General features: G+C 30.9%; 1 protein-coding gene across 1 annotated transcript; it reads left to right on the forward strand.

The window, feature by feature from the left end:
- Positions 1–5,032: 5,032 nt before the first annotated feature.
- Bm9195 (Uncharacterized protein) lies at positions 5,033–6,337 on the forward strand (the record flags this gene model as incomplete). Its single annotated transcript, XM_001898822.1, has 3 exons — positions 5,033–5,065; positions 5,668–5,792; positions 6,229–6,337. The coding sequence occupies 3 exons, from the start codon at positions 5,033–5,035 to the stop codon at positions 6,335–6,337; spliced, it is 267 nt and encodes an 88-aa protein (XP_001898857.1).
- Positions 6,338–13,299: the final 6,962 nt, after the last annotated feature.

The following is a 13,299-nucleotide window of genomic DNA, read 5'->3' on the forward strand; positions in this document are numbered from 1 at the left end:
TCTGTTATTTTCAGAAAGAGAAGGAAATATAATTTTTGTAGCGTGGAAGAAAACCTTATTTTCGTTTGAAAAAGATCTTATCAAGCAACCTGTTTAAAACAAAGCTACTTGCTTCATACGAAAGACCCAGAAAAGAGGCCTAACCAATGTTCACCTTTAGGGTCTATCCGTATTGGCAGAATTCAACAGGCATTTTCTGCTAGATCAAACCACAATAAAGGAAACAAAGGCATGCGCTTGTCTCCAAAGCTGTATTCAGACTAATTTACGCATACTGGAACATCGGAATCACGTTTGTACTATGAATAGCGGATGTGTCGGGCTCATTCTACTCTAGTTGCTCATGAACTGTCACGACTCAGCATTGACATTGCTGTTCTGAGTGAAAGACATGAGAAAGATAGTCTCAAAGAATATCATGTTCACTCTATTCTAATCAGATAAACCTAGAATCAAACGCTCCCACTCAGCAGTTGGCTTCATGATCAAAAACTTAAGAGCATTCTGATCACACCATGTCTCCTTCTTACCATTGCATATTAAGCATCATTTGCCCTCCTCAACAGATACTTCCAACTCTTCAAGCTGATTCTGTAAGAAAAAACTAAATTTTATACCTGCAGAAAAAACCAATTCTCTTTGTCCTTTCAAAAAGGTTCCTGTAGATAATAAAACTGAGTGCCAAAGTAGGAAAGAACTTTAAGGCCTAGAAAGGAATACAAGGCAAACATGGTGTTGGAAACTTCAACGATAATAGACGCATACTGCTACGACACAGACATCATCTTTGAGCAGAAAAACAGCCAAAAAAATGATGTGGATGCACTCTCGATCCAAATATTAGCTGATCGCCAATTAAATCCTCCGTTCGGTAGAGAAGTGTTTGCGTTGCTGGTCATATCTCAATGATACCCAGTGAAGAATGTCAAACAGACTACCACCTAGTGAAATGCGAAGTTATTTCCTGCTTTCAGACAGAACTTAGAAGAGGTGACATTCTAAAAAAAGAGACAGTGAAAGATAATTTCCAGTCTAATCTTCAAACCAAACTCCATAGATCTGCAGATCTTTGGTTTTGTCTAATAAGAACTCCTAGTATATACTTATATATATATATATATATATATATATATAAGTATATGCAGTATGCTTCAACAAAACTTCGGGGCATCAAGAACAATTGGTGTATCAGCCTAGTACAAAAAGATTCCGAGACTATAGAGGCATCTATAAAGAGCTGGAAGTAGTGTATGGACCTACACATTAGGTGTACGATCCAACACATTCAATGTTCCCCATTCAGTTAAAAAGTCGGTAATTCAGTACATCACTCAACAATGAAGCAATGTCACACACATCAAATTTTGGGCTTTGTGACAAGTCAAGACCAAATAAAATTAGGACCTACAGACGATTCTGCTATTATGTCAGGGAAAAATTCAAAATTTCTGATCTTTCTTGAAATTTTGAGTGCTTCCTTACCGAACGATCACAAAAATATGAGCGCCGTTGTCTTTGCATGCCTTAGTTTTACAATAAGCATACACAAAATGTGTCATTAGTGATTTGTTTCCTTTGAAAATTTTAAGATTTATTTGCTGGGTGGAAATAAGTGTCGTAAAGCAAATAATTTAATCGGAAAAGCTTTCGAAATCTGCTATTTTTCTTTTTTTTTTTACTTATTTGAAGCAGGTGGTTCTATTCAGTGCTTGCAGATCTGAGTAAAATAAGTCAAAAAGTTCTCAAAAAATTTTATGTAAGTGTTATATTTCCCTGGCAATCAACAGTGATATCAGATGTGCCGTTCTATTTTTACGTAATTGAAAGAAAAGCAACCTACCTGATTATTTTATCCAATTCTTCAGTAAATCAAAATACTACTGATTTCTCTTTTCCTTTAGCAATAGAAATTTGGATAACTTTACTATGTCTTTCGAAGAAATTTATCTTTATTACCGCTTTATCTTCTAAATCCTTTCAAAGGAAAATTAGAAACTGTTTTAAAGTTATTACGGTTACTAGTACTTTGCAAATTTGTACATTTTAAATTTGAAAGTCTACTTGGATTCTTGTTATTTCAAATGTCTTTTTCAATGATATAGAGTTATTTTCCTTTATTTGAGCAATGCAGCTTTACTGCACTGGATTTCAAAGAAACTTGTCAATCATTATCATTCGTTAACAATGTTCTCTTAATTAAAAAACATTTGGGTGATTTTTTATAAATCTTTATCGTTCCAATTTAGTCGTTATTGGGAAATAGCTGCTTTAGAGACAAATTTTATTCAAAGAACTTTGAATGGCACCTTAGCACCTTACTTGCACGACAAAGTGGAACAGTCAATTAGAAATGTTTCCTTAACGATTTGCTGCACTCGATGTTGGCACAGAGAGTTTTAATTGTTGGTAAACCAGAAATATGTCAAATTAGCTATCATTTTCGCATTATTCTTATAACTTGGCTTTCTGTATTATGTATGCAAGGTATAGTTTAATAAATTCATTGCCGGAATACTAGATCTCAACCGCTTCACCTTTACAAAACGAAATCAGTATCAAGAAGAATATGACTTGATGAGCTTATCAATTGTCACTTCCAGTTTGTAAGTTTGTACGAGTGATTTTAAGTAATTTATCAACTGTTGCAAAATTTGTATTTGCAACTGCAATCAATGATGTTGCAATGCGGTAAACATTTAAACATCTACATTTGAAAATGAAGAGATAAATCAGTCTAAAAGATCAGAGATTTGCAGTGATCGGAAATGTTTTAAGCGTACAACGTCAACATTGCGCTGTCTTCTCAGCTTGTTTAAAATGTATGAATCATATCTTCCATGGTTTAATATCATCCAACTTCTATGATTCCATATTTTCTTTCATGAGATATTCAAGGTAAATTTCGTAACTAATCTATTCTTTTTACATTGTCTAAATGTCCAAAGAAAAAATCTGAATGAAAATACTTGAAATTCATGAAAGAAGAGTTCAAACTGCAATATAGCAATATTCTTTGGGATAAACTTAATTCTATAAGTTTAACCTATGTTTGGAATATAATTCCATAAAAATCGAATGATTTCAGACTGCAGTGACGAAAGGATATGAGAAATAATCAGGACTCATCTTTTCTCTTCACTGTCTATGAGTTAATCTGCATATACAGCTATAGCACATTATTCATATAAAAGTATGAGTTACTTGCTAGGCGAATTACACATAATTTTATCTTATCTCTACCTAAAAACTGCTTAAAAATCTGCTTCCATATATTTTTTTTAATCCAGAATAGTGATATTAAAGAAATGAATCACCGAAAGCAAAATTACCCCGTCAGGAAGATCGATGATCACAACCAATACCTATCTGTGCTGATAATAGCATGTCTATTGTTGTCAGTATGAATCATCTAACTCTTTCAATTCGTTTTATTGTTAGAATCAGACGGTTCCACAAGTAGAGAATGGAATATTCCCTAACACATTCCAAAAGTTCCGACCATTTTGATATCACAGCTGCACACATACCTATCACCTTAATTCATAGATGAATATGTATTTTTGTTTCTTCACACACCATCCATCTCCCTTCATTCTTCTTCGTCAGCACTCGTAAAACTCTAGTGAGGATTACTGTTTATACATCCGTTATTTGATATTGATAGACAGTGTGGGATATGATTTTTACCATGTTGCTATTCCATTATTGACTTTGGAAACTATAGTCGTCATTCATCGGGAGTCACAAGACACTGGCCGTTGCTATAGGTGTGGATGCATTTTGTGTCGCTTTAATCGATCGCCTTTCATCGATAGTTTCGTTCCAGTTAATTTTCATTGGCCTTTTTGTGTATGTGTGTGTTTTTTTTCAGGAAAAAAATGAAATATGTGTTTGTTTGTCAGCCTTTCTGTTAGACTCGGGAAGGTTTACTTAAAGTCTGTAAAATTTGCTCTGATTTGTATATATTTGAATTAAAAATAAATCTTTAACATGTTACGCTCATTCATTTCTTGACTCGTATTTTTTTTAAACACCTTATAATTTTGTCATTCAAAGGACGTCATTAAATAGTGACACAGTTCCAGAAGACATCAAACAAAGGCGATAAAGTTGACGAAGTGTTTTTTGGTTGCGAATGGGAGGGAAGAGCAGGAATACATTTTTTAAAAAAAAGTAGACTCTGTAGCATTAATAAGGCTTTTACGGGAAGCGAAAGGGAAAAAAGGAAAACATGTAACTTTGCTATCATGTGAAATGAATTGCTTGAACTTTTTCAAGTTGCAATGTTACAATGGGTCTGTCGATCAAAAAACATTCATTGATTAATCTATCTGCTGTGGGAAATTTCACTACGTAGTACTACATAAACGTCAGCATAATTGAGCACCTTGATAAAACTTGACATATACGTTGTCGTTTCTGACGTAGAAGTACAAACTGTACAATTAGCATCTTTGTTATCTAATTTACCTTCTTACTTTGCAACTATTTCTTTTCCTACTTTGTTCAGTTGCCAAAAACTAAGGTTATCTTACTGTGTTATTTTGTTTAATGGTAATGATAGTATTTTCCAACAATACTTAGTCGTCTTATTTTAATGGTCGTTTAAATGGAGAAACAATTTTTTGAATAGCAGTGTGGAAGCTCTTTTTTCATCAGTTTTTCAGTTGCTAGTGAAGAATCGAAGAATCTTAGCATAGTCATTAAGGTCATAAAAACACTGTCTTCGATATGAATTGAATTGCTAGCACAGAATAATCTATCACCGCCAGCCATTATTCACTTATCTTTTTCCGTCGTCATCCTGGGTTACTTACTTTTGTCCAGCAATGAATGATGGCCCTTCACTGCTTTGAAATCCAGTTGTGAAGTATAGATGTTTACTTTGTTGAATAATAAACAAATTCTAGCTGACTTATTTCCTATTAGTTGTCGGAAATATGCCGCTTACTTTTCTTTCCATAATTTTTATATAAATTAAACGGTTTTTATAATTAATTTGCAGAGTGAATTGGATTATCAGTGAAAAGAAATGTCAGCGCCACCATTCTATCAGTCACCGCAGGTTAATTGATTTCAAAAACTCTATTTCGTCAACTTATGGAAATAATATTATTTCTATGAACTTCTTTAAAACAAATCAAAAATCGATTGATGAAAGAAACACAATAACATTCAAATTAAAAAATCTCCGATTCGCTCATGGCATATTTTCCAAAAAAGATTTTTTGACTATGAATAGATTAGATGATTACGATTTACAAAATTATTTTAAAATGAGCATACAAAAAGTGATTAAGCTTTTCGCAATAATTGATCGAATTTTCAACCTTTTCTATTAATTTTTTTTTCTTAGCTGTTAATGTATTTTCTTCCATAAAAATGCAAAGCAGTTTTATTCTAAGCATTTTTACATTAGTTTGTTTATATGTCCCTATGTTTCATCTTCACACATTACTCAATATTTCCAATACCAAAGAAAACACAATAACGTGAAGCATGCATGATATTATTATCGGTACTTATTGGTAATACACTGTAATGAAATAATATAATACAATGTGATGAAAAAAAAAAAAATTGGAATAAAACAAAAATTGATCAACTGAAATGATAAGATGATTATTAAACTGTGTAATTATTGTATCAATATTATCCTTTCTTTAGTATCCACCACAGCAGAATTATAGTGGACATGGCTATAGTTATCCACCACAACCGCAGCAATCGTATTATCCGAATCAACCACAGCCATCCCTTGGTTATGGTTATGGTCAGCAACCAACGATTATGTTTGTTTATTGAATTTCTTCAATTTCCACAAAAAAAAAAAAAAAAAATTTAGAAAGCACTGCTGTTCATTATTTTTTACACAGTCAAATTTATACATAACTTGTGTACACTTGTATGCATAATCGAGGTTGATTTCGAAGTGTGATAAGACATATTTCTGAAATTAAATGGGAAGTGCATGTTGGCTGGTTAAAGTTTAACAAAAATCTAACCTAAAAGTATTTTGGTATGTGTTGATTTGATATCATTTTTATTGTTCTATCCTATTATTTTCATTTCTCCTAAAATTTCATTTCTGCCAAAAAACATATTGCAATCGTTCCATCCATTTCCATCGTACTACTTCAAAATGCTTAATACACTTTTATTTCTTTCATTTAGTTCAACAAATGAAATTTTAAAGATTGAAGTGTGTGTAACTGTTTCATTATTCAGACAAACAACTGCACCACCTCGAAGTTCAGGCTACGACTCGAGTAAATGCTGTTTATGGGCATTGCTAGCTTGTTGTTGTGGTTGCTGTTTGGCAGAATGCTGTGACTAAATAACTGATTAAGCGTTGATATAGTTTAATGCTTTGAAGCATACTGTTGTATTTGCTTGCTGCAGTAACATAGTATAATGTTATCAGTAGCATTTATTTATTTATTATAGGCATTTTAGGACTAAGGTTTATATTTTATATCTTTTTTTTTAAAAAAAAACTCTAGGCTAACAAATTTGAAGACATTTTTTTCCGTAAATGAAATTCCTGGTCGTCCGATTCATGATTGTTTCCACAAGCACACGTATCTGTTATTAGTAATTTTTTTTTTTGTATAACAATTCCAATTTTATAAAGATAATAAAATCGTTTTTTGAAATCCACTGAAAAAGATTTCATAAGGGTTTGTTTTGTTTGTAAAATTTTGTTCCGTTCCTTTCTTGCTAAAATAATCACCGCTTTTCCAAATTTTTTGAATTAATACTATCAATGTGTAAAATATGAGAACTGTACAACCGTGGTAATGTTTTTTGCTGTTGACCAGACAAAAATAATTTATCTATTTTAAAGGACGAAATATAAAAATGTAAATTCTGTTTTTTATGGCCTGAAAATTTTAAATTAGGTTATTTCTGATTATATTATGAGACATATATAAGGCCTTGAACTTTTTTACATTGATTATTCAGTTTTATTGATTTTGAATAATTGATTGAATGATGCCTCATTGAGTCACTGATCACGATAGCTGATGGACAATAAACATTGGTTCCTAAAAATGAATGTAATAAAAATTAAATTCCAATTTGTGCGATACGGAAATAAATGCTGAAACATGAATTATACCATAAATTGAAGACAAAGAATCGCATTTTTAAATTCCCCGTAAATTTATTATTGATTTGAGAGAGAAAAGAAATACTGGAGGAAGAATTCTTGCCCAAAGTCTATAGCTGATTCAGCGCCGTCTAAATCAATGGAGCTTCATTTGTAAACTAAATAATTTACATAGAGACCACTCCTTTTCTAATGCATAGCTTCTGAAAGTATTAGTATATATGAAAACAGTCACTGACGTGTCATTGTACAGTTGTTATTATCAATCAATCAGTAGAATTGTTTCGTTTTAAAATTTCTAAAATCATAAACGTGTCTTCATTTTGAAGATTCGATAAAGATGGAATAATTTGGTAGACAAAACAGCTTTGTTTTCAACTTGAGAAATAGGTTTCCCGAATTATTGATACCCTTGTTTCCTCAACAATTTAATAACCCTAAAGTTACCATGAAATATCATTTCCTGATGTTGAAATTTTTCATAGTTTAGAATTTTATATCTATTCTATGTTAGAAATGTTAGAAAATTAAATCAGTACTTCTAACGGGTAATGCTAGCATGGTGATAACACTTCCCAGGAAGCAGCATATTTCATCGTTAAACAGTGATAGTTCGCATGCAAGAGGAATAGCATCACCACCTGTTCTTCCCTTCCTCTCCACTTCCCAGTCGCATATTTCATTCATTTTTGTTCATTCCAACTTTTTGTAAGCAGTCATCTCTGAACATTGTTTTCTGAGAAGTTCGCTATTTTCGTACGCTTTCTTGGTAGTTCAGAAGCAGACTTCTGTTCGTGCATATTTTATGTATTCTGGTAAGTCGATAATTCAGCCTTGTAATTGCTCAGCTAAAAAACTAAAACTTTTGAAACTCAACCATAATTTCATTTAAATTCAGAATTAGTCTCTAGTCATTTCCAGCTTTTCCTACTTTAATTTAATTGTTCATGGCCTCCAATTTCGCATTTCAAATTTTAGTAAAAGTTTTTAACTATATAAAAGTTAACTTTCAGTTGAATTATTAATCTAGTAGAAGATGAAGAAATCCGCCATTTAGTAACTTTTAACATTTTACTTCATCATTATCAATAGAATCACCACATTAATCTTTTTGGAATCATGTTTTATATATGTTATTAGTCGGTGAAGCAGTAATTTTACATCTAAGCTGAGAAATAACAACTGATTTTACTAAAACAAATAACTTTTAGTGGATTCCATTTCTAGTACGTACTATTACTTCTAAGAAATGGATAATGATAAGAAATTAATCAGTTACCAATATCCATCGCTTCTTTTCTCTTATATCAGTAACTGTATGTGCGGTTACGAAATTACTTCCGTATATATATAAAATTGCAATCACTATTGTTTGGTCTACCACTTTTAAAGAAAGTACTAAAGTAGTAAAGTTTGTTCGAGACTGTCATTTTGCTAAGCATTAGTCACTAGAATTAATTTCCAAATTTTTTTAGTAGTCACAATCTCACGATCAAAATCGTATAGAAAAAAGTTTAAAAATTGCAAAAATTCAAGATAATGTATCGGTAACAAAAACCATTGTTATATATCTCTTTCCTTAACCATCAAAACAAAATCTACTCCCTATATAATCATGGTCTTGAAAAAAGCGATATTCATAAAGTACTGAGTGTCGTGAAAGATTTGAAAAAAAAAAAATCATTTTAGGAGACGTTTATTGATTTCTGGGAGATTCGCTTAACATAGACATTAATATGTGGGATAATACAGGAATATAGTAAATCGTTTATCAAGAGAAGCTATAATACAATAAACTTGCTAGAGAAGAACTGAAGTAGCGAAATCCCTTTTTGTGGTCGAACTGCCTCGTGATTGAACTCTGCTGGTTTAACACACTACTGTTAATATGAGTAGCCTCCTTATGTAGCAAGCAGTATACATAAACAAAATACATGATTTACAATAATCGGTCTAATAAAGAGCTGTTGACCTGGTTTAGAAACAAATCTAATTACTAGTTAGTGGTGGCACAACAGTGAGATCAACTAAATGAGGAGCTGATACCGTGTGTAAACAATATATAGAAGATTTACAATCTAAACATAAGTTTACTTTTTGGAAACAAAAAGTTTAGGGTATAAACATTGTATTGCAAAGAGTTCATAGAATATATTTCTTACTCATATTTTCTACTCTCATATAATATTTTAGATTTTTGCGATATTGAAATCCACGGTTTCCAACAGAATGAGTCCAAAATCTTAGTTACTACTTTTACCAAATATAATTAGTGTATTATTATTTATCAATTATTATCAATAATATTATTGTTTATTATTATTATTAAATTTTTTCATTTGCAGCTTCTAAAGGTTAGCATAAAAAAAATTAATGACCACTCCTATTTCTGATGCGCATGTATTACTTCAAATGAAATCTACTTTGATATTCAACTAACAGCCAAGCATAATTCTTCTGTTTAAATGGAAACTGATAACCATCAACTAATGTTAAAGTTCAAACACGTACTTTTTAAGCTACGATTACACCAAGTGACCGGTTTGATATAGAATTCCGGGAATTAAAATATTTCTTTCAATTTGGAATTTATAATAATTAGAGTTTGTTAATGAACTAAGTCTCTTTTCCTTAGTAGCACTATAAATGAGGAAAAAACCTAAAACCACTCATGAAGGGAATGAAAGCTGTATTTTTTGATTTACAGCAATTCAAATTCAATTTTGCTCGTTCATAAGCAAGTCCATACTAACTTTATATGTGGGATGCAATTTAACCATGACTATACAAAACGTATTTGTTTTCACAAGTTTTCTTGTATCATCTATCGCGAGAGGATTCCAGGCTATATACGTAGTTTCAAATACTGGTTTCTCGGAATAGTGCATGTTAAAAAAAGGATAAGTTTGGACTGTTCATTTAGTATTGCGTAGAGTACTTATCCTAAACTGCCTTTTGGAAAGCAAAAAATTAAGAGCAAAAATTTTTTTCTTTTTGAAAGACTGAAGTAAAATTGGTGAGAGGATGAAAAAATATTTTCCTAGTTAAAAAAATGCAGTTAAGTAAACATAGTTAAGTGAACAAACAATAAATGTGGTCAATAGCATCTGTAGGGAGAGAGCTGTACAAACTTGCATATATCATGTGTATCGTCTGCCTCCCGTCATTATCCAACCAATTTCACCTGCCAGCATTCACCTTTCTCAATCATCTATCCTTCATACAAGAGAGCATTAGACACAGTACTATACTGCTATATCAGAAGAGCACTGCATAATATGATTTAACATAAATTTTGCAAAGATTCCAATTAATTTTGCATTCAGTCACTTTCATTCATTAGAATTATTTGACCGTTTCTCTTATAATTTCTTCCATTTTTGGGCACTGGTAAAGATATTGTTTAAGTTATCTCAAGCATACAAACTCAGTTAGTTACAACGTATTATTAAACATATCAATAATTTTTATTTCGGCAAAACAAAATTTACTACTTTATTTTTGAAATATTTGTGAGAAATTTTTAATACCGATGTACCAAATATCCATCATACTTGTTATTCTATATTTCAATAACAAATGACGTAGATACGTATTAGATATTTTTTAATCTTATGAGGAAATCATGCAGTTATCTACTTACAGAATCAAAAATAAATTACAACAGTATTTCTTTACAAGACAAAAAAATAACTTTAAAGAAAATAGACTCGCAAATATTAATCCTATTGATAAATCTCAAACTACGGAAATTTGTCCAAATCAAAACAAATTGAATTAGCTGTCCCGGAAGCGTCTAAGTATTAAAAGCAATGCAGTAAGAGCAAGACAAATTTGACTATTTGAAAAATTAGGTATGTGGTTGTTTTTGTTTTCACATGAAGTCATCCGAAAATTCCGAAAATTATCGAGAGATTTGATAAATTATTTTAGTAAAATGAAGTAAAAAGTGAAAATGATTTAAAATGATATGTCGCGATTGTATTTGCAGTTTCTTTTCAACAAACTATGAAAGTGAGTGGGCCACTTCGCGATGAAAAGCAAAGAAACTTTACAAAGTGAACAGTACATAGTATCATCGAAGAAATCTTTCCAAATTTCATTATATATCCTTTTTATCTACTTGATATCATTTTTACTTCCGATTTTCAAAAGATTTCTAATGAAACGATTGCTATTATGCAATTTGGTGAACTGATATTAAACCTCAATTTAAAACTGGTTGACCAGTTCAGCAGGGTTAATTAATTTCATATCCGAATATTATTGATTTCATAATATGCTACTTGTTGAAACAGTTCGTTGTTTATTTTACTGTAAAAAAGGAAATTTTAAAACATTAAAAAGTGATAGAAATAGGTTTATCAATTTACTTACCAATTGTAATAAAGCCGGTATTTTGAAACAGAAAGTGATAACTTCATCCCTTCATCAAGCATAATCAACAGGAATAATCGTTGATGAAATATCCTTAATAATATTATTAAAAAATTTCTTCTTCCTTCACCTACTCTTTTAAACAAATTAACTCACTGCTAATAATACTAAAGTAATCACTGTCAAAGTTGAGACTTGGTTTCCACACGCAAACTTTGTGAATAAGAATATTACTGGACGGTAACACAATAAACTAATCATTTCATAATCAACATCCGTCAAGCATGTACAAAGGTTAGCGCACCTAAGGTGCGTGATCACTTATGAATATGATAAACAGTATGAGAATAGATACCGCAGATAACAAATCCTCCAGTAACATCCAAACAGAAGCATTCATTTTCACGTGGATGAACTTATAATGCACCTACAAATATAAATATATGCGCGCAGGTGTACATGGACGAGAGTTGACAATAGGAACAAGCTCAAGTTCTGTATCCATCTGGTTGTTGGCAAGAAAATCGTTCTCACAAAATTGTCTGCAGAGATGTTGACATGTATTGGTAGAAGCTAAAAATATAGATGAAATGAATGAGTTGGTTAAATCGTACAAGAAAACCAATAAGATGGAAGTCAGGAAGGATATCCACAAGTAGCGTCAATAATCAAATACATAAAACCTTGTTTAGCTTAATCCTCATTCTTCATCTCTTTAAACTTATATCATTTGTATAACTAATTAGTTATTTTAAAAGTATTTTTTTAATTCCTATTCCAAATATTTAATGTTTATTCCAGTATGTTTTGGAATCCTCATATTCCAGTATGCATATTTATTTTTTCGATATTTTTAATTCTTAGTTTCAAAAACTAATCCCTTTAACATTCTTTATATGTCTCATTCTAAACAACAAACTGTTAGACTTATATTTGCCATACGAAATTTAGTGAAAATTTTCATTGATTTAACAATCAAAAATACATTATGTTAAGATTTGTTGTTGAAAATTTAATTTGATATAGTAAATTTAATTTTTTTAATTTGATTTCACAAGCCTCCTTCATTTATAACATTTTTGCGTTATTTTCCATTATAAATTGTTGGGCATTTGTTTTACCTTTATTATTAGCAAAAGTGGTATTGTTATTTGTTTTGGAATAATGACAGTTGTTGCACTGACTAGTTATTCAGATACAGTGCATCAGTGATCATGAAAAAGATTTATGTTGTTTGCTATCTCATAGCATTTCGTTTAGTTTATTAATAGTTATAAAAATAGATTTAGCTGGCTAATACCCTTTTCATACATTTTCACTTATTTAATGCTTTTAACGGTACAATTCACCGAGTTGCACTTCTGCTTTATGATCAGCAATTATGATGAGTATGGTAGCACTTTTCTAGGCAAAACATTTAGGACAAAAATAATTCTTGTAATAATATATTATTTTGAATTGTTTTGATTTCTATTTATATGTAAAACTAAGCGTAAAAATTATTGGATATCATTTATATCAGTTTTTGAACCCCTATTCTTGTATAGCAATTTTTACTGATTAATGGTTGACAGAACTGATGACTGGGGAAAAATAATTGTGACAAAGAGGATTAAAATTGATTTTGTGCATCATGGTATACATATAATTTCGATTGTTCTTTGGTAGAAGTGAAAAAAAAAAAAAACTAGTTTAGGGCAAACCGACTTCATTAAAACTTTTTTAAAACTTTGCAGTTCAATTTGTAGAAATCTATATGTATGTTCGTTTGTCAGTCTTCTAAACAAATATATGAAACTTTTAAATAT

This window comes from Brugia malayi (genome assembly GCF_000002995.4).
Source record: "Brugia malayi strain FR3 genome assembly, contig: Bm_v4_ChrX_scaffold_001, whole genome shotgun sequence".
NCBI lineage: Eukaryota > Metazoa > Nematoda > Chromadorea > Rhabditida > Onchocercidae > Brugia > Brugia malayi.